This window comes from Tyto alba, unplaced genomic scaffold (assembly GCF_018691265.1).
Source record: "Tyto alba isolate M040663 unplaced genomic scaffold, T.alba_DEE_v4.0 Super-Scaffold_44, whole genome shotgun sequence".
Lineage (NCBI taxonomy): Eukaryota > Metazoa > Chordata > Aves > Strigiformes > Tytonidae > Tyto > Tyto alba.
In genome coordinates, this window is record NW_024881320.1 from 3510404 (window position 1) to 3533160 (window position 22757).

Genomic DNA, 22757 nt, shown 5'->3' on the forward strand with positions numbered 1-22757 from the left:
ACAGAAAGTGTAGAGTGATACAGCTAGTGGTTCGCTGGACAGTGAACGAAGAACATTTCAGCAAAGGGCCTTTTCAATAAAATTACCTGCTTTGCTCCTGTTTTCAAGTAATTTTTGGGGGTGGTCCTAGAAATGCTATTGTACCATAGCAGTGTAAGGACAAAGTAGGTAGAGAAAATTGCGGCAAGAGACATGAGGGAGTGAGATCATAGGCTTGTGGGAGATGGAAGGTTTCTCTGAGAGTCTAGGATCAGCAGTAGATCCAGTAAATCCCTGAAACTACAACCCACTTGGACAAGAATGGGGATTATTTTTACAGAAAGCATAATTATAGTGCTCACCAGGGCCTCAGGGTATTTTCCTCTCCATCACTGCCATCATCCTTTCAGGATTAAGTCTAAACCAGTTAATTTCTACCTGTGCTTCTAACCCTGCAAACACAGAGAGTCATGATCACAGCTGTGGTATCAAGGAGAAACTGAGCAAAGTACTGTCAGCATGGTGAGTCGTTATGGTCCAGGGAGCATCTTGCAGCACTTCAGGAGTCCCTCTTAAGTATGGGATGAGGGAGAAATAAGTTGGGATTTTGAGGGCTCCTGTGTCTGGGGCCTTGAGTAGGAGCCAGGCTGTACTCCTGATGGCCCCATAGGACTTCTCCAAACAAGCAATGCACCGTTACAAGTTCTCACCTCCCACTTTACCAGTTCCCACTGATGAGTCAAGGATGATCAACTCTGGTAAAGTCTGTGGTAAAGTGATAAAATCAACTAGGAACCTGGCCTTTTCCATTAATATAATGGTCTAAACTGATGTCAGCATAGTTGTTTGAGAAATATGCTATCTTGTGCCATGCTGAGGTTTATGGCCAGATGTAGATTCAAGATGTTAAAACAGCTGAAGGATCAAGAGGGGAGGAAGCTATAGTTGCTACCAGTGTCAGCAAATTACTATTTTTTTTCCTGTAGAAATATGTTGTTTTCACAGGATGGGAAAGAACTTGTCCTTATGCAGGAAGACATGAGTGAAGAATGCTACAACACTACAGTGTTTGCACTGTGAATGTTACTGTGGGATATGTTTAATCTTTCATATGGCTGTGTGTTCAACACAGATGAAATTTGGTCAAGGCCACACATCTTACTCTAGTATAGTGGACAGTGGATGCTGGAAAGCTGACCCACATCTCAAATAGAAGGGAAGTTCTTTATAGAGTATGTGTCTCTTTTCAGGTATAAACTGACAATCTGAGAGAGGTAAAGCACAATCTCATGCTCAGTTATTGTCTCAGTAGGGAAATAACAAACTTTTGTCAGTCACGATCAAATCTAGAGCTTGTCTAGTATTATTTGTGCTGTAGCTTTCTTCTGTAAGATGTGTGTGTCTAGTGATGACTCGCAGGGAGGATTTGTGAAGTGTTTGGAGTCCATTGTGGTGTTGTTACAGAGAAGTAGTTTAGGTATCTCTGATCGCTGTGATAGGGACATGCAGATCCAGTGTTTGGGCAGAATCCCGCAGATTTCTACATCTCTGGATTACTGTAGGCACGTGTTTCTGGCTTGTATGCAGCCGTGTGTTCTCTTATGTCCTGATTGCTCCCCTACAGCCTGTTTTAAATATTGCTAAGTTAATGCCAATGTGTTACCTAGTTTTTTTAGTATCTTTACTGCTTCTGTTTTTACTTGAAGTATTTTTCTCCTTTTACATTGCTGCATAACTTCACTGGAACCTTTTCTCTGTCCTCCTCTTGCCCTTCACTTGCCACTCCAGTCTTTATGCTCTGTAAACCATTTTTTTTACTTTTATCCTTGCACTTGTTTTTCAAGTGGTGCATTATGCATCAAATTCCCTTCTGTCTCGATTCTCTGAATGCCATGTTAGTTTCTCTTGTGTACTCCCAAACTTCACTGCTGTTACCTAAACCTAAGCTCAAAACTAAGCATACAGAAAATTAAAAATTCATCCTTTTTCAATCCAGTTGCTCTTTTGAGTCTTTTAGTCCTGCTGAATATGTAATTTTGACTGTAAGTGATGGCACTTTGGCATGGATATTGTCCTTCTCCTTCCCTGTTGTCCTCTACAAACAAGGTCTTGCAGTAGTTTGAAATATGTTAAGCTTGTTTGCTTTTTTCTCAATTTCCTGCCAGATCTGTTTCAAAAAAATGACCTTTCCTTTCACGCATGTGTATATATGCTTGGCGTAGACACATTCAAGAGAGTTTACACGTGCAAAATTGGAACATACAAGAGCAGGCCAACTGGTAGTCTCTTGTGAAAAATTGGTCTTGCAGTATTTTTCTCTGTTAATATCGTGAAGTAAGAGTGTAATTATTATGTGTATTGAAAAGGTGAACTCAAGCCAGTTTTGGATTGTTACTGATAATGTAGTCTGCCAGAATATGAATGAACTTGGATTTTCTTCTCTTTTTTTGAAGACCAGTTTTGCTGACTTCCAAGGAAGTTGCCACACTTACTGTGGATACAGTTTGATTCCAGGGTTTGCAGTGTGATTGGTCTAAGAAAGTTTGCCAGCATAGTTGTTTTGGTTCCTTTGGGAGGAGTTGGCTAATACTACCAAGGGTTACTCTCTGTTTCTTACAGCCTTTTTCTGACTCTCTGCTGCTGGTCTCATGAGCAGCTATGTTTTCAGGTTGACTCTGCGTGGGTGTTCCTACTGCAGGCTTTCCAAATATGTAGCTTTAATGTGAGTACGTTGAAGAGATGAGATGATGTGATGTGTGTGAACTGGTAGTTTAGAGAGCTGTTTGTGGGGGAGCACAAATCTTCAAGTAGCTGGGCCATTTTGAGTGACTTTTGTCTATTCTTTAATTCTGATGGTAATGATCTCAGTAATAGACCACTACATGGTCCATAAATTAATGGTCCAAGAAGTCACTGTGCATATATTATTTTTGAAAATTAAACAATGGACTACCATTCGATATTGTAGAAGATTTTTGCAGTGCTGGTTCATTAGACATTGCTATCATGAAAATCGAGACAGGGTAACTTACTGTCAACTGGACATGGCATTCTGTTTCTGGTTCCTCTTCAAACTTCTCACTACTGTTGCTGCATGCTATTTTATAACAGTTGTGTTTCACCTCAGAGTTGTCAATGTTCCACTGAGGAGTAAGCTGTTTGTTTTACTTTATTTTTCTTCTGTTCTTTATAATGCACTTTGGGGCCTTTGACATGGAAACATACTGTTATAGTCTCTCTTAATTTCTTGAGAGCTGAAGAATGAGCCACAGTCTAACAAAATATTCTTGTTGGTCTGTGGTGATTATTATGGTAACATGAGAGTGCTCCAGAGTTCTTGCTTCCAGTCAAACAGGGAAATAATGACTTTTCTCAGATGAATGTTTTTGGGAAGGAAAGTGGACAGAAAGAGATGTTTTGTGCCTGACTCTAGGCAGCTATTTGCAGGGATTCAGAGTGCTTCAAATATTGTATCAGTGGTTACCAGTAGGATTCTGCTTATTACGAGTGTGCAGTCTTAGGTCACCTCTGCTTTGCCAGTCAGTGTTTGATGAATTATTGTGTAATGGGGCCAGAAGGTAGCATATAGTCTTTATATCAAGGAGAATGACAGGCTATTAAAATCTGACTGGTAAATTTTTTGCAGGGAGTTGTGCTAGGGCTGCATAGCTGCCTGGCTATTTTTGGTTGCTGTTAGCTTTTCCCATTTTGGGAGCTTCCGCAGACATTAATGGAAGCTCCATGCCTGGAACCTTTAGGGACCAAGCGATGAAGATCAGCGGAGAGGATCAGAGAGGAGAGTTTTTTGCCTGGAGTGTCTGCTTTTAGATAGAAGGTGACAGCATAATGGAGGATTTTTAGTTCTATTCCTCTGCAATGCTCTACCTAATTCTTATCAAATGATGTAAGAATGAGAGTTGCTGTATTACTTGTACTACCAGGGCAAAATCAGTAATTTTTTTACTTTCAAAAGGTAAACATAATGTTTCCTTGATATATTTGCTTGTGGACACTGGTATGACACGATCATTCTTCTTTTGAGATGAGAGAAACAATGTTTCACTTGCTGGTAGTGCCCACTCTAAGGCTATCTCTTTAGTCACTTTTTATATTTGAAACATATATTTCATCTCTCCTACTCCAAGTTGCTGTAGAATTGCAGGAAAATATGTATGCCTTCTATATCACAAAGCAAAGTATCTGTTCAGTTACTAGTGGAAACAGATGCACCATGGTTTTGGCTTAGAGCTTGTAGTCTGTTTGCCCCATAGCTTTATAAGTTAATATTCTTTTTTATTATTCTCAGATGGATGATTGCATCCTTGAAGATACAGTAGGAATTTTCAGGCCCCTGAAACCTTCCAACAAGTTTGCAATGTTTAATAATGCTTGTTTTATAAATTTCAAAAGATAATGAGATCATATCTTTCTTTTAACTGTTCAGAAAAGCTTTTGTTACTGTTAATTTTACCTTCTTGATTTACTGGAGATGATAACATCTAAATATTCAAGTGTATCTTAGGAGTGGTGGAATAATTCGTAACTGTAAATCAGCGGAGAATGTTTCTGAGCCTCCTGAATACAATTCCTGCTCAGTGTTGGCTTGGCTTCATAAACTAGGATTATTTTGGGAAGTAAAAAATACTCATTAATCACCAAGAACTGAAATAAAAAAGATCAACGTCAGAAAAACCATGAGTAGACCATCATTGTCTTGAGGTTTGAAACGTGGGTTGTGAACAGTGACTACGCAGTGTCTGTACTCCCAGAGCCGTCTGTCCCCATTTAGTGGAGCCCGTCACTGGTGTGACTGGTGTGCGTGGTCTGAGGTTCTCTGCTCACAGGGCAGGACCGTGCAGTGGCCGCGCCGACAGCGTGCTCCAGCCACGAGCTATCAGACCAGCCTGCGAAGGAAGGACAGGCTGGTTCCACACTCACTCGGTTGTTAACCACCATCGACACAGGCTGGTTTGGAACTGGTCACCCATGAGGAGGAGTTTTCTAATTCATGACTAATCGTTGAAGCCCCACAGTATATGTCTTTCATCTGTAGGATTTAATTATAGCCTTAGGTAATGTTTAGCAGGTGTTTTTGTTTGTGTCTTTCAGCCAAAAATGAACAATATCTGATTCCACTGACTTTTGACTTTTTCAGTCCCTGATCTGTTTTTTTCTACTACTCCAGTGCTTTTTTTAGCATTAAGGGTAAAATTAAATTTGTGGTATTTTGTTCTGTATTGCTTTCCCTTTTTTTGAGAATATTACAGTTTTTGAGAGTATTACCAGGTGGAGAGATGTTCTCTCCTATCTAGTACTAACCCATGAAACATGTAGGGTTGTGCAGTAGCACCAGGGTTTATGTAAGCAGTAGAAAGCAGTCACTGGGGAGAGAATTGATGCCACTTGATTCAGAGGTGTCTGTGTTGGAGGCTGTGTGGCAAGTTTTTCCTGTGAGAGCTGAGAGATGCAGACATACACAAGCAGACATGACATGCTGTCCAGCATAGAGTGATGTGATCATACACGTCAACAGACCTGTCAGTTCATCTGGCGAAAAGTAACGGCACAGCTGAAGGTGAGATAGGCAGGATGTATTGGTGTGGATGATATTAAAGCAATCCCCTTGGCCATCCTTTTTGTCTTATGCACATGCGCAGCTTGCTCCTATTCTGGAGGTTTATCTTCCTCTTTAAAAACCTTTGTAACTGGGAAGCTTAGAAGATGGGTGTTCTTGTTTGCAAATGGTTGCAATGAATGTTCATTTCTCTTAATTTTATTTCTGAGTCGTGCTTGCATCTAAGCTGTGGGAATAAATTGAATGCGCTATCCAAGTTTATCTGTTCTCAGATCTTACTTCCACAATATATTAACCTCATGGAAACTGTTTCCTGTCTTCTGCTCATCTCTGTTTCCTCCTACTTCTACTTTTCTGGTGCTGGTCTCTTCAGTTTTTCTCCATACGTAGCTTTGTTTCCTTTGTGGTGTCTGTGCCAGTGTTCTTGTGGTTTTCTACCTTGTCAGTTCTCCTTCTTTTTTGTCTAATCTTGCCCATAGTGTTTTACATCCCTGGAATATACCTCTTGGTGCTCGTGTCTCTGCAGTTTCAATATTGCGTGTACATTCCTCAGGCAAGTTGAAACTATTTTGGGATGCAGTGTGACTGAAAAATGCTATACAGCTAAGTAGCCAAAATCTATCTTATGAGCTGGTGGCTCCTCTGACAGGACTGTGTCCTGTAGCTGGCTAAGGGGCTGTGAGCCGGATCCTGCATGTGGGAGCACATGAACTGCTGGAGATCTGGGGATTTCATGGGATTTAGCTGTGTGCCTAGCTCAATGCTGTTCAACAGTGAAGGGATGGTACCCACGAGCATCATCCTTATCCATCTCTGAGCTATGCCTGGAAATCATCCTACACCCTGCTTTGGTTAGGGGTAGGAACTTTACTTCTGAGGACTTAATGATTAATGACTTTCTGTTTGTTGCTTGGTGTCTGGTGTATTTTTATTTTCCCAACCCTGGCGGATTTTAGCGTTTCATTATTACAGCGCTTTGTTATTGAGAACTGTGTCATAAAAAGCAGTATTTTCAATTTTGTTATTAGAAATATGTGCATCTTGAAGGACCTATTGTTTAGTTAGTTCAGATGTTAGTTTAGGAGTTGAAGGAACTAGCTGTTTGCAAGATGAGTTTAGACCCGGATTATAAATGTAAGTAGGTAATTAAATACACTATCCACAGAGCCAGAGGTTGTCTCAGATACTTTATGGAAGACTTTGGTTTGTACCTCTACCAGCTCTTCAACAATACAGAATCGAAACTATATTCATGTTCATTACTCTTTCAGTTGAGGGTTTGCCATGTCTGGGACACCATTTGTTGGAGCATTGGCTCAAGCCAGCCATAGATCCTTTCACATTTCTCCCAGAGATATTGGGACTACTACAGAGGAAGTCCAGCAGTTACTAACATAAAGAATCTTGGCATCTAGTGGGGGCAGAGTCAAGAGGTTAGGGAAGGTGTGATGAGAGTGAAACCCAAAGAGCAAGAAACAATGAAACCAACTTCAGTGAAATTTTTATTGAGGAAATATAATTTATAGGGGGCAGCTACTGTGTGGTTGTAGTAAAAACATACACTTGAGGAACAACTGCACTGATGGGATTTCGTTTTATTTCTTATAAAATGAAGGATATCTCCTTTCATATAAGACTAGAAATCCAGATTTCAGCTCAGTTACTCCTTTTACTTAAGCTGTAAATATTTGATAACAAATTGTATTTAGAATTATATTGATCATTCCATTAAAGTAACTTGTTGCATCTGCCAGCTCCAATATGTTTGTACATTGACTGATCTGCACTAAGAGAACTGTAGTGGGAAGTAGTGGTGAGGAGTCGTCAATGTTCTGCTGATAACTGGCTGTTTCTGACCTGTCTTCTGCTGCCACTCAGTTGTGTGGCCATGGACAAGTCATTTCACTTTATTGAGCTTCAGTTTGTACATCTCTAAAACGGACAATTAAGGTGAATTGTCATGCAAATTGACCCTGTGTTTCAGCACCTATCCAATAAGTTGGCTTTGGGGACCCAGCAACAGATTTGCTTTAGTCCATGGTTTCCATTCTTTCCTCCAACCACATAAATCTTGGATTACTTAGTGAAAGCAACTTCCTTGATCTTGGATCTCTTTTCCTTCCCAAAGACTAGGATCAGGAAGATAATTTATTTTTCCAAAGGTTTGCTTTTAGTACAGACTGGTGTATTGTATGTGGGGTGGTTAACTACTTCCATTGTGAAGAGTTCTTATAGCATTGATCTATGTAGTTGCCACACTACCCTTACATGAAAAAAAAAAATTCCTCTCTAGTTCATTGTTCTTGATTTGAAAGTAATAAACAGGCTGTATCATTGTAAGCAACCCTGTAACTGGAATTATTTTAACTGGAGCGGGAAAGATGCAGTAATACTGAGAGCTGCAAGAGCTGAGCCACCTGCTTTTCTACAGACATCACATTTATCATGTGGAATCAGACATGTAAATTGACTGAGCACTGGAACAGGTTTCCCAAAAGGGTTGTGGAATCTCCATCCTGGGAGACATTGAAAAGCCATCTGGACATATTTCTAGGCAGCTGGCTCTAGGTGGTCCTGCTTGAGCAGGTAGAGAGGAGAGTAGACTCCAGAGGTCCCTTCCAACCTCAACCATTCTGTGATTCAGAAATTAAGAAAAATGTATCCTAAGTGATGAGCTTATGTTTCCAGGGAGAAAATTCTAGTGCTGATTTCTTTTTCTTCCTGTCTCTCTCCTACCAATATGCCCTTAAATGAAAGCCCCAGTTCTGCCATCTTCTGTGGCTCAAGGACTTCTCAGATAGAGCTCTGCAGGCCCTTATGGTCTAAAGATTGTTGCAGAGGAGAGCTTTCGTGGCTGCTGGCTGGAGAACCCTTTAGGCTGAATGTAATTTTCCTACTCCCTCACTGATCTTGAAGTGAAGGAAAGCTGCCGCAGCTTTAGTGGGAAGTACTGCACAGTTAGAAGAAAATTGACTGCCTCCTATGTTGCTTTGCTGTCTGCTGGTTTATAAACTGTAATGCTTTTCATTAAAAAAGAAGAAAAAAAAAAAAGTGTCAGGTCTCGGTGGGTCCCAGATCATTAGCAAGATCAATTCCTTTTTCACTGCAGAGATCAGAGGCTAGTCTTGCATAGCCAGTCCTTCAGCTGCTGACATACCAAGCAAACAATGCAGAAGCAGAAGAGCTGGTGTGTGGCTGACTGAATCCCTATGCCTGGATTTTTGTTGTGATAGAAGATTCTTCCCTTGTTTTGGAGCTTGTGCAATGAATTTAGTCCCTTGCAGGACTGGGTCAGAACAGTCTCATCAGCTCCAGTACTAGAAAAGTTAAATCCCTTAACTTGGGGTATGCAGTGAAAAAGATTTTTTGATTGCTTCAGGAAGTTGGTGATAGGATATGAAACTTTCAACTCTGAAGGAGGGCTGGTAATAATTTGAAATTGTTGACACCTGAAGATGTGTGCTCTGGTGCTGGTGTGAAAGAAGTTTGATGTGAATCAGTCTAGTTCCACAGCCCTAGCCCACCATCGTTAATATGATTTGCAACCCTACTAGAGGTGCCAGTAGATACATCTGAGAGCCAAGTGTATTGAACAGACTGAATTTACTTCTTAGTCATGGATGTGGTTGAGTCACAAGCTTGCGTGTTCTAGGTAAACACTGTAACCATTCTGTGAATAAATAGAAGAACCCAGTTTACAAAGGGTTGTAAGACTGTACATCATAAGATGCTGTTCTTCTGCTATGACTAGTCTTAAAGTGTGGCTGTGAGCATACCATTTAACCTTCCACTGCTTTAGCCTTTCATCCCCTGCAGAATGGGGTTCACGGAGTTTTTAAAATTTGATTATAAATTTCTCTGTAATACTACATAGCACGAGGCATTCTCAGTTCTTTGCTTTCCCTCTCTAGGGTGGATACATGCGGTTTATACTCCAGTAGATTCTCTGGTGTTTGGTGGAAATATCCTGCATAGCTTTAATGTTCCCATGCAGCTTCGCATCTATGAAATTGAGGACAGAACAAGGGTAAGGATGTTTGATTCTCTTTTTAACTGAACAGTTCTTGGTGACTATGATCTGTCATAGTCTCTTCCTCGTATTTCCTTCTGACAAACAAGAACTGACAGGATCTCCGTGTCAGAGTCATTGAAACAAGAGGTAAACGTGAAGTAACAAGACTTTCAAATGCTGGCTCTTTTTGTGGGCTTTATTCGTCTGTTTTTCCCTACTTCCCACAGATGTGTCCCTTCCGTGTCTTTTGTCTGCCTGTTAAACTTTCATAAAACACCTTCCCTTTTGCACAAAAACGTATTGCGCTTTACAGACCTTTGTACCAGTACTTCTGGTAACCCCCTGCTTATCATCTCTGTGCACACCTGGAATGGATACCTGAGCCTGGAGAACTAATGGGACTGGGATGGTTCGACTGTCCACAGCTGAATTGAAAAAGCTGAGTGGAAGTTGCATATGAAATGACATCTATACTTTGCAGGATTTTCTCCTACAGCGACTTGACCCTATGCCAGAAGTTCTTGGAACACAGAGTCTGGGGTGGGACATTAATCTGAATGTTGTGATATTTGAATGTAGCGTCTACCTGATGGAAAGAGTATTAGATCTCAGAGGAGATTACTGTGTGGCCTCTTTGTTGGGAGTGAAAGTTTTATCCTTGATTAATAAACCGGACACCTAATCATCATGTACTTCACAGTTTCATAAAGTAGCAGAATCTGAAGGAAGCACCACTGTTTTATTAGGCTATTAAATAAGCTGTGCAAGGCATTTGTAGCCTCTTGATGCAAAAATGGACCAGTGGTATGTGCAAATTCATATGGGGACTTCCTGTGGCTGACTGTTTTGGAGGCATTGCACTGAGATGGCGCTGGTAAACCACTGGCACAGATGCCAGCTGTGGTGTTAACGGAGATTTGGGCTGGCAAAATGGCAGGAAGTTGCAATTATTTTTCACTAAACAGTCTTAAAATGGTATGTCAGTACAGTTCACTGTTGTTCACCTCCAGAACAGGGCACAATTCTGTCTCCCAAATGAGCTTTTACCCCAAATTGCTCTTTTTGCAGTGAGAGTATATAGGCCTGAAGCAAATATGTATGAAATACATGCCTGATTCAGTGAGAGGAAGGGTGTCCTTCCCCCAGCCTTGCTTACTTTCCAGGGCATACAAGGCCTGGTAATCTTCACATTGCAAAACAGTGGTGGGGGCTGCTGGTTTCCAGGAGTGATTTTAATGAAGAGAAGGAATATTAAGCAGAAAAATGAATTCTTAGTGGAAGAGAGATGAAGACAAAAGCTGAAATTCAAGGGTATTAGGACAGAGGGAATGTAGCAGAGAGCAGAAGTAGAGGTAGAGACCAGAGTGGAATTCAGTCTGGCTTTGAACAGGTGTCCCAAGGCAAGAATGTCAGGTGTCTTAAGAAAGTGTAAAGGGACTTGGACAGGAGAAAAATATGATGGCAGAAGCAGGAAGGGGCTCACTGTGGCTGGACAAAGGTGTTAGGTACAAGAAGGTTTTCAGAGTGACTGTAAATAAGAACCAGCAATATATGCCTGATATATATGTTGCAGGTGCTTAAGGGGAGGGTGTGTTGTTGCTGTAAAGGATGCTAGCACAGGTAACTTGCACAGAGAAGGGAGGAGACTGGAAGGAAGGATTGATGCCAGAAACAAGTTATTTCCATTGCTATCTATGGGGAAGATGGGAAGAAAAAGCTTTTTTACTGAAGTTGTATAAAAGCTTACATTTTGTTCCGACAGGACTTAAGCAACCCAGGATCACACACCTTGGGTTGTAATTGCTCAGTAGTGCTTCATGTCAGGCTCTTCTCCTTGGGAGGCTGGGTGCAGCTTTGATTCCTAAGCTTTTATACCAGGAGGCACAATTCCCTGTAACAGTCAAATACTTTGGTAACTTCTAGGAATTTTATCAGCCAGTTACACTGAAAAGCTTCTTAAAAGTCACTGGCACCCTGATCCTATGGGGAGTTCTGGGAGTTGAGTATCTGTCTCTGTCCTGTCACAATTTTTTGGAAAGGGATACTGCAACATTTGGAAGTCCCAAGTCAGACCTTCACTCTTGTTGGTTTTGGTTTAGATTTTCTTCAGAGTCTGTGTAGTTCTTTATCACTTCCTCTCAAAAAATACTTAAGTGCTTTAAAAAACACTAATGAAAGCCAACAGCCCAGAATTTCCATGACTTGATAGAAACAATCACTTGTATGTTGCTGTGTGCTAGCAATGTGTTAGGCACAGCCTGTACCTGTGTTCTCAGACTTGTGCTTGTAGGCAGCCGTGTAACAACAAAGCTGTGTGAACGGTCAAAGAATAGCAAGAATTTCTAGACAGAAACAAAATCTAAGCCGTGCAACTAGGGTATACAGAAGTTTGTTAAAAAGCAGGAAAATCAATACTGTTATTTAGAAATAATACCACCCCCACCCCCCCTAAAAATATCATGCAGGAATCTTGAAGGCATAAATATTTTCAAAATAGGATTCTAGTATGTACTACTTTATTTGCTTTGCCAATCAAATTTTGTAATTTCTTTGTTCAAATAATTCTTTTCATACACTGGCTAGTATAGCAGACTCAGTACAGCGTGTAGTTCACACAAATTTGCCAGTGTGAACATACTGCAAATGAATTTCTCATCAGTATTGATCTTTCTGTTGTGTATAGCACAGAAGTAAATTACACGATGTGATTGACGAAGTAATTTGCCACACTCAAATCAAAGTGTAATACAGGTGTGTTTTCCCTCTTCATTTTGCACGGAGCAATTTTATGGAGGTTTCACTGTGTTTAAACATGCTATATAATGCTTAATCATCTTTGCTGATATTCAGAGTCATTTTTATGCTAGGTGTAGTTGTTATTGTCTTAGCGGCTAAGACAAGAATAAATACATGGTTGAAATGGTAATGCTGATTTACAGCCTGATAAAATTGCCTAGTTTATATACTTGTCATGCTTATTCTAGCTTAATTTCTCATATCCCTGGGAGACTTTTTAAGAGGGTTATAGCCATTTAAAAATAGTTTTAAGGAGTAATAAAAACCATGTCTATTGTTGGAAACAGCTCCTAATGTGCAATTGAGGTAAACAAATATTCTCCAGCCTTACAGCTTGTAGAGACTCTCATTTTGCAGTCTGGCTTTCCTAGAGGCCAATTAACAGCTAGTCAAATAGGCCAAGCTGTTTAGCTCTCTGCTAGACCAGCTTGAATAACTGCAGAGCAGGCTGCCATGCAGAGATTCATCATCTTGGCATAGGGGTGTTACAGCTCTGTATTACTGAAGAGGAAGAATGTGTCAAACTTACTCCCAACTCATCTAAATTTAACTGCGTTCAAATATTTGAACATGGATAGGGACAAAAGCACTCAAAATATATACGTAAGGTGGTCACTCACAGATGATGGTGTTTGCTGCTGATTTTGTTTTCTGGAATGTAAGATAACGTTTTAAGTGGATAGATTAATTATTTTGTGAATAATCATAAATTGCTTTTCAATATTGTGATTAGATTGATTAAACACAAGTGGAGTTTGTAATTATTTTAATGGACATTGTAGAAGAGGCTAATACGTTCTTAAGGAAAATGTGTTCCCGCCTTAGGGGTTTTTGTTTTGTTTTTGGAGGGGGATATAAGTCTCTCAAATAATTTCACTTTGAACTGAAGAAATGGATCATATTCCAGAGAGGATTTTTCTCGCTGTACAGGAATAATTAAAAAATTTATTCAGTGGATTGTAAATTATTAATCACAGAAGTTAGAGCTGGAAATGCCTATTAGATGATCTAGTGTATTTCCCTGCTGGTGGGGGATTTAGTCCTCTGGCAGTGTCTGTATCAGATATTACACTTTAAATTCATCACAGAACATTTTTAATTTCTTTCTTTCTTTCTTTTATTCCTTCCCCTTCCCCATAAGAGTTCATTTGACCAGAAGTGTACAATGGCAAAAGTATGGACCTGTACATTATGCAGTTCACATCCATTATAATTAATGTCCAATAATATCGTAAAGAACCTACTCCTCCATATTTTTACATAAGGCAAACTTTAAAAGATTTTTAAAGCACTGTTAGACTTGCTTTGCTGGCAAAAGGCACTGTAGATCTTTGCACAGTATCTCTTGCTACATATGGTAGCTCTTCTGAAGGTTTGTAAAAGCAGAGCCTTCTCGGGCAAATAGTGAATTACAGAGGCATGGAGGGATTTGCTGTGGGTTGGAACACTGATAGTGAGGCAATTAGGAACTCAAATTGAATATTAAAGATTGATATACATAATGGGAGCACTGCATGCATTACTGCCTTGTCTTTCACATTGAATTAACATTGGTAACAACTAAATTTGGTGAAGCTCAGAATCTGTCAACAAATGTTGAGCAATGATGTCTTTAATATTCCCAGGCATGTGGCTGAAAACCTTTTGAAGGCTGAGGGGTGGAAGGCGGCTTCCTGTTTGTAAGTCAATTCTTTGCAAATTTTGTTTCCTGCAGTGCTCTCTTAGAAAAATTTGAGTTCCTTTATTAGCATATATTTTAGCATGGCTAATTTCCCCTGTGTTCTGTAATAGTGATAAGTGACTCGATCTCTTCTTTATGACAAATAACTAAACCAAAGGAAAAATATTCTCCAATGTAAAAAGGCCCTGGGGTTAAATGTTCTCACATTTTAGAGGGATGTTGTTTGTTTGGTTGTTTTTTTATTTCTTTATTTTTTCCCTTCTTTTTTTGGTATGTGTGCTTTGTAACAAGCAACACAGGGAAACATTTGGAAAGGTGCAGCATTGCTGGATGCATGACCCATAGCAACATACAGTTCAGATTTGTCAGTTACATTTGTATTGAATTTAAGATGTCTTAGCTTTTGGGAATTGCCATGGAGTATTTAGATCCTACACTGTGATAGGTTTAGTGGGACAATACAGTATATTTTCTCTTCGTTACATTTCGTTTTACTGCTAAGTGTTTGCATTTCCTGTGCTCTGGGAACAGAAGCAAGTTCTTTGATTGTCCACTTTGGGGACAGTTTTCAAATATGGCACTGATATGCTCAAGTGGATGCTTTTATCACCACACAGATGTTTCAACAGTGCCTGCTTTGCAGAGCTGTATCTGAGTTTCCAGGTGCTGGGTTAGTGGTTCTGCTTAGACTTTGGGGTTTTGGGTGATCTAGGGGAGGGGGAGGGTGGTTTGTTTTTGTTGGTGTTTTTTTTTTTTAATGGGCTAAGGTAATGCTCCTTTCTGGTGCAGTTCAGCTTTTCATTAAAGGTGGGTGGACACCTCTTGACTAGGTGAGCAGTTAATATGCATATAATGTCTTAAAGCAGTTCCTATAATCCCAGTGCAATGCATGCATGCAAGCCTGCAAAATGCAGATTTCTCTGCCACCAGGAGAAAGAAGTGTACAGTGTAAGTACAAGTGCATGCAAGATGCATGGCATCCATTTTTAACAAATCACAATAAATATACATATGTTCTTGCATTTTAGGAGCTTCCCAGATTCTTCTTTGGTACAGTGACCTCCCATAGATAGAAAACTATGTTGGCAAGGAAGGAAACCCACTTTGTTTTCTTTTGCATCTGAAATAATCTCACAAATATATAGTGTTGGAGAATGAGCTTTCTGTGTGAGAACGACAGGTCTGAAATGTAAGAAAAAGTGCACAGCTTGACAGCATCTTTTGTCAAAATCCTGCTTTTCTATTCTGTTTGTGGCAAAAGCTAACTTACTACCTAAGTATTAAGTGAAAACCACATAGGCGTTTTTTACTTTTAATGTGTAGTTATCAATAATCAAGAATTTGTGTGTTGATTTGTTTAATCAAATTGTTGCGAAGGCCATAATTGAAAAAAATGTATTTCCTGCTTGACTCATTTTAGGTAATGTTGCCATTTTGATAAGTGTTTAGGAAATAAAAATCCACACCTTTATTTCAACTTGAGTTTTAGTGACTAACATCTGTATGTGACCACCCTATGTTTATACAGTAGGTAAATAATACCGTAGGGGCCATCCATCAGTTTCATGATTCCATAAGAACACAAACCCCTTCCTCTCCCACCACCCCAAGAGGATACAAATTAGTGAACCAAGAAATGATGCTATCATGGCAGGCAGGCAGGCAGTCTCCTCATTTTGTATGCTGAAGGCATACATCTCACTCGGCTCCCACCCTCTCTCCCCTCCCCCTCCTGCACACTGTTTGTGCTCTTGATAACATGATGAGAATGATGACTGGCCCTTGTGCTGCAAACTTCTCTCCCTTCCCCATGGACTGACAGTCTTGATCTTGCTTTCAGGTGCATGCCAAATTCCGTTATCCTTTCTACTATGAAATGTGCTGGTATGTTCTGGAGAGATACGTGTCCTGTGTGACCCAGCGCTGCCACCTCAGCAAAGAGTACCAGAAAGAATCAATGTTAATTGGTGAGTGAATCCTTTGAGTGCATATTCAGAACTGATGCTAGCACCTTAGGCTAGCTACTGCTTTGGTTTCTGCAAAGCAGATTATAAATTGAATTGGAGAACTGCAGAAATTCTGATGAACTGTTTCTTTATTTTGGGGTGGGGAAGGTTTTGATTCTTGAACATTTCCGTGAAGTACCAACCTACTTCGAAATATATTTCTTGAGCATTCCCTTAGCAAGTGGATCCCAGAAAAATAATTTTTGGATGCGTTTGTTTCTTGGTTTCAGTAATGTTTGTGTTGCGATGATCTGCCAAACAGTTGAGGATTTACTGCCATGTTTGGCTCAGTACCTCAGTAGCCAGAAATGTGCGCATTGCAAATGTGCTCTGGTGGGATGGATATTCAGTCCTTTTATAGAGCGTCTCCTCTGCAGAATGTGTTTTGGTCACTAAATCTGGATTCTTTCTCTTTAATCTCTGCTTTAATCCTTTCTGTTTGGTGACTGACTTCTAGTTCTGCAGAATAACAAAACCAAGAAAACACCTACACAAATCTACATGATCTATAACCGAAGTGCAGGGAGGTCAAAGAAACCTTTACAATAGCTGAAAATGGACCTTAGCAGAGACGGATAGATGTGTGTGAAGCAGGCGGGCATTACCTTGGCACTGATGTGAGCTTTACATCACTGTGTGACAATTCAGTTGTTGCCTTGCTGAACTGCTCTTTTTTCTCTGTTTAATGGAACAAGACAGTGTACCATGTTGCCTCCCTGCTTTTAAGTGCAGAATGGCTGAAAGTAGCACAAATACCAGCTAAATCTTAACTGATAGGTGTTAAGTGTGGAGGAGGACTAAAATATTTCTGTGCCTCCTGCTCCCTGAGATACCACTTGGAGTGAATGTGGCGTGGCTGGAACTGCCCCAGGTTCTGGACAGAGGAGGGAAATGATCATCTACTAGTGTAATTATTAGTAGAAGGGATTGAAAAATTTACAGACAGACGTCAATCTCCAGTGAGTTTAACTGACCAAGAATAACTTGAGGAAGTTAATAGTCTGTGTAGATAGGCCAGGGAAATTTCTTGGGGCAACTGGGAATTCGGGTGCTTTACATTTTGTGTCTCTTCTTAGCTCTGTGAGACCCTGGTCAGAAGGGTTAGTTAAGCAGAGACTCTGTGGAGGAATTTTACTTGTTATATAAGATCATCCTAGAGGAAAGGAAGAATTAGCCCCTTGAATCAGTTCTTCATAAAGCAGTGACAAAACTCTGATAACTGCATTCACTGGAAAATAAGGAACAACCTCCTGTTGTCTAAACCACTCGCATGGAAAGAGGCTGGTCCTGCAGGCAGGGTGGGGGTGCCAGATTGCTGAGGTGTAATTTCAGAACAAATTAGATGCGGAGAATGGATGGTTCAGGATATTGAGATGGGACCTCTTCCAGCTAAATCACCAGTGTGAATTCCAGCGCAACTCAGTAATTACTGATAATGGTTTGGTGATCCCCTTGAAATGTGCCTCAGTCCAGTTACTAGCTGAGAGATGCTCAAATCACATAAAAGCTCACTGGGAACCGTAGATGTCCAGTGTCTAGAGGGAGAAGGATTGTTCTACATGACCAAAAAGTGCCAGCTGCAAAGGCATTGGGAAAAGGGGCCTTGCTATTTGGAAAATGATTTAGTGGCAACCAGGTCAGGGTCTTGTCTCCTCTGGTGGCTTCAGTTGTTGGCCTAGCGGAAGGTGAATATGAAGCTGTTTTGCTGTTGTTTGAGCATGAGCTTATGGTCATTTCAAGGTACTGTGAGAAACGTGCTGCTCTCATGAAACTGTTTTGTGAACTCCAGAGGTTGTGCAGCTGCCCTGTGAGCTGAATCAGTTCAGTGATCTGACTGAAAATTAACCCTACCAAAAAATGAATCTGTTATCGGTAGGATCGATGAGCTGATCTGACTTGCAGCACTGCTGTGGGTGCTGAGTTGAGGTAGGTGCTGGGAGTGTGTGGCTGTGCAGAGTTTGAGCTGTTGTTACTGTCCTGAATGGATCGGTACTTTCAGCTTACTGAAGTGGTATCTACTGACAGCGTGTAGTTCATCCACCTGCCTGCTATCTCTTGACTTCAGAGTATTAGCATGCCGATAAAATCTCTGACATTGACATCCAGGGCCTTTCTCTCCAGGAGAGACAGATGTATACTGTTTTTTTTTTGTCAGAAACATGCTTTTTATTTCTTGGCAGAATCTTAGCCTTAAAATAATTTTTTAACTGGGGATTATGGTTCAGAAGCCCAGATCTACTATATATACTGAATCTGTCACTTTGGCATTTGTCAAATTCGAAGGAGTAAAGGTACATTACTTACCTTTACAAAGCTGTGCTGCATTGTTCAGAGTGAGTAATACTGTTTCAAATACTTGCTTGTCTCTTCTTTTAACTGGTCTCAGTGTCCAGCCTCTTGACTCAAATAAATCTCTGTGAACTGTAATCCTTGAATTACACTTGTTTGTTCTGTGGTGTCTATATCTTAATATCACTCACCTGCTGTGAATGTGGGGTAGGATATCCAAATGAGGACAGTGTTCCAAAACCCAGCTGCTTTGTTTTTAAGCTTTTCTTCAGAACTGCTAAGGTCCTTAAATTGTCCCTTCCTTAGAGACTTCTCCGTCTGCAAACAATCTCTTAATTTCCCGTGAGAGAGTATCCCTTGATGAAAATTTCCCATTATTCTCCTTAAAGAGTAATGAAGCTAAGTATTTAACTTCTCTGCAGACCCCTCAATAGATTTAATTGTCTTCTGTCCTTCTTGGTTTAAGAAAAAATCCGTCACATCCTTATATTAATTTTCAGAAATCTCTCTTGAATAATCTTAATGTTTCTCCTATTTTTAAAAATAATTTCCTTGACAGAATTTGTTAGAAATGTCTACTTTCTACCTTTCCTTTTGGGTTCTAGAACTTGCTATTTTTCACACTTGAGTTGTGCTTCTTTCTTTTCTTATATACTTTCTGATACAGTGGTCTTACTGGATCTCAGAAGCTAAAAAGCAGCAGTTGATTATTAGTTGAAGAGGACATCCACCAGAGAGAGTGCAGGGTGCTGCCCATGTTCTCTGGGATTCACAAGGTGGTAGTTTTCACAGAATTGGTAGGGATTCTCTTCTCCTGTTGAAAAAAAAGGAGATACTGTGGTGATACAGAACATCTTTGGAGAACACAGAAAACTGAGTTCATCAGCAACTGTGTTTTAAAGATATCTTTAGACTTTTCATACTATGTTTTCATTACATAGTATTTATTTGCTTTGATGTGAAGATTGCTAAATTCAGAGTGATTCTTTCAACACATTGCCTACTCATGAAAATGTACTGCTGTGATTGTGTTGTGATACCTCTGTCCCAACAGTTGTATGCTAGTATAGCAACTTGTATTGTTCTTTGTATTTCTGTTTTCTGAATGTCTTAACTTGCAAAACTTCAGACAGGAAAAAAACCTCACCTCAATGTAGGCGAGGCTAAAACTTTGAGTCTTCCCACTCCCTAAATAAAAACGTCTGTACTTCTAAATGAGTTGGAAGATGATGACCATGGCTTCCTTCTCCATTCTTCAGGCCCAGAATGAGTTTTCAGGCAGTTGCCTCCTAGTTAGTGTGTGATACCGTTCTTTTTCAGATCTTTTCCTGCAGAAGGGAAAACACTCAGGGGAATGATGACATGACAGCAATCACAGGCTGCTGTAAAAGCACACAATCTCTCTTTCTCTCCCTTTTTTCTTTTCCTTGTCCCTCTCAACTGTGACATTTGTCCTACTGGCTGAAATCAGAAAGGGATCCTATTTGGGTTTCCTACTAGATTTGAACATGCACTGTTTGGGGATGGATATGTCTTCATTATTTTTACTCTTATCATGAATGAGCCTGTACTGGATGTTTTCAACCACAATTGACCTTCAGTGAGATACGGATCTTGAGAGTGAGCTGACAAAGAGTAATTGGGAGAAGATACTGGGCTATCAAAAATGTGCTTTCTCTGTAGGCTGCAGCTTTTAAGATTCCCATTGCTAAAATTTTAACAGGATGGCTCTAACTGTATTTTAAGCCTGATGGATGAAGAAAATACACACTCTGGCATGGTGAAGGAGCCATTTTTTTCCTCCCTCTTCTCAGGGGACAGAAGAGATTTGCTTATGATAGATAAGTACTGGACTATACTGAGTGATTTCTGTGTGGGGTGCTCCATGCAGTGATACATTTCCAGTACGCCCAGGGTTTTTTTCTGATAATGACAATGTCATTGCTGTCTTTAGCAGACCGATAGGAACTGCTGCTCCCAAGTCACAGTGTCAGGATTTGGAGCTGGGAACGGCAAGGTAGATATTACACACTACACTGTTCTAAAGAGTTTAGAAAGATTTCATAATTATACCTCACGGCCCTCCCTTTCTTTTAAGTTCTGTAATACAGCAAGTTGCCTTTCAGCAAAGAAAGAAACTGTGTATAATTATACTTCTTGTACAAGTGGGTAACTGTGGGGAAAGTCATTTGCCCAGAACCACAGGGAAGTGAACTGGGTCAAGCCTGTGCAGCTCCTCCTCTTCACTGAGTTATATTACTGACTGGTTTGTATAAGCTGGTTTTATTTGCTTTGAGTTTTGCACTACGTCGTATGGGAGTCCAGACTGAATAACCACTCTGAAACTGGAGTTCTAACCTGGTATTGGCTGATGCATTGACTCAGAATAAGAAACCACAGTTGCACTTAGCAGGAGCTCTTTTCCATATAGAGACTTTATAAGCCAAAAACCTCCAAATCAGTGGAGCCCTGGTAATACAATGCTTAAAATGAACTTCTTGACAAAATAAATGCAGATTATGCTTATGTAGGGCCTCAGCTCACAACACAGTAACTCTCAGATACTGTTTTCATTAAAATGAATAAATAAAAGTCACAGTACACTGCATTACAACGAGACACTTGAAAACACAAAACTGAACCTTCCTCCCCTTGAAGTTATCCTTCCATTATTGATTCCCTTGGTTTTATTTTTTTTTTTTAAACATTAGCAGTAGTAGCAGACAGTTGTTGTCTTTTGAAAGCGGTCCACTCTATATCTGATGGTGCAAGTCCTGTAATCCCCTAGTGCTCTAGGATAGACTGATACACTTCACACTAATAGCAAGCCCTGTCCTCAAAGGTAAAGTTAGCCAAGGCATCATGTAACTGCCAGTCTTGCAGAGAGCAGGCCACAGGGCACTTGTTTGGTTCATTTTGGGGTTAGATTTAGATGGAGCTTTGTCTGTCCATACCCAGGTGCTGCTGGCACAGCAGGGCCAGTCTTGTGCAGCCAGGTGGTGGCAGGGAAGCAGTGGCAGCTGGCAGAACGGAATTGCTGGCCCCCCGTGTGTTTGCTTCTGATGGGAATAGGCCCCCAGTATGCTGTGGTGTTCCACTCCTCACTTGCCTTTTGTTTCCATAGATGAGAACAAGAGACAAAAAGTGGAGATCTCTCTTGAAGGTTGTTTTTGCTTAGCACCAGAGCATTACTTGGAGTAAATTATTCACACCTCCATAATGTGCTCTCTGTCTTGTGAGGCCTTATCTATGATTGTGATTTGTCCCAGTTACAACCATTAGTTCCTGATCAGCACAGCCACGGTGTAGGAATACAGAAACATAATTTTCTTAGTGAAGATTTATGCCAATTTCTGTTGATAACACTGGACTGGTAGCACAGGGATGTGTATCTGCTTTCACCTTCTTGTTTTATCACTGGCATCTTCTCCCATCTAGGCTGGGCTTTTGTGCTTCAGTCAGTTGTAAAATAGCTCACCAAGGCAGGGTGGCTTAGAGAAGGGGCTCCAGCCCTGGATCGAAGAGCCTGGATTCTGATTCCTGGTTTTGCCCTAGATTCGGTATGTGACAATGAGCAAATCATGCTTTCTCTCAAGCATCTGTTTCCTCAGCTGTAAAATGGGAGAGTGACATAAGCTGATTATATAGCCCTTTGAGATGGGTAAGCACGCTAGCTACTGTGGACAAAGGAAAAAACAATGTTAAATAAAAGTTGGATAACCTGGTGGGTTTTAAATGTTCTAGTTAAGATATTTTCTAATCGTGTTTATTTTTCTAAGAGAAGCATGGGGGTGTTTTAGCACAGACCAGAGAGGAGGAGCTGCTTTGGTGTGTTGCATGCTGCCACCTCAGCACACAAAATAGACTGTGCTGTACTTCTTCATGGTGAAGCTTTTTTGGACGGATGCAGGGAGGAAGTTAGCTTGCACTGTGCATAGAGCTGGATTTGGCTGTAACCAGCCTTGCTGGTAGCTGGTATTTTATGTGACTGCCATCTTTTCACAGGCATTTCAGTTTAAATGTGCCTTTCAGGAGTAATTTGATGGCCATTTTGGTTTTGAGGAAAGATGCAAACGTGGTTGAAGGAGTAGACTGGACAGAGATGCTTGATTTTTGCAGACAGTGTAGCAACAGCACACTTACTCTGAGAAGTATAAAGTGGCCAACTTGTACCTCTGGGGCATAGATGTACAGAGGTGCATCCAGCCTTACAGAGTTTTTATTTGAAACTGGGAAGCTAAGCAGCTAGGCTGGCTGCCCTCACACAGTTACTCTGCCACTGTTTGTTGCATCTTTGTTACCCAGTTGACATGTAACATATATTTTGCGAGAGGGTGGTATAGAATATCAGGGAGACAAGGAGCTTTTCTGTGATGAGGATGAATTTGACAGCTTGGAACTGGGCTTCAGCGTTTGTTT

At 40.6% G+C, this 22757-nt stretch overlaps 1 protein-coding gene across 11 annotated transcripts in view; it reads left to right on the forward strand.

The window, feature by feature from the left end:
- Positions 1-22757, forward strand: part of KDM2B (lysine demethylase 2B) — a 125304-nt gene that overhangs the window by 52180 nt on the left and 50367 nt on the right. For all 11 annotated transcript variants that reach the window (XM_033008364.2, XM_042805709.1, XM_042805712.1 and 8 more), the window contains 2 exons: positions 9466-9581; positions 15884-16010. In XM_033008364.2, the coding sequence (XP_032864255.1) occupies positions 9466-9581; positions 15884-16010 (243 nt within the window). The remainder of the gene's footprint in view (positions 1-9465; positions 9582-15883; positions 16011-22757) is intronic.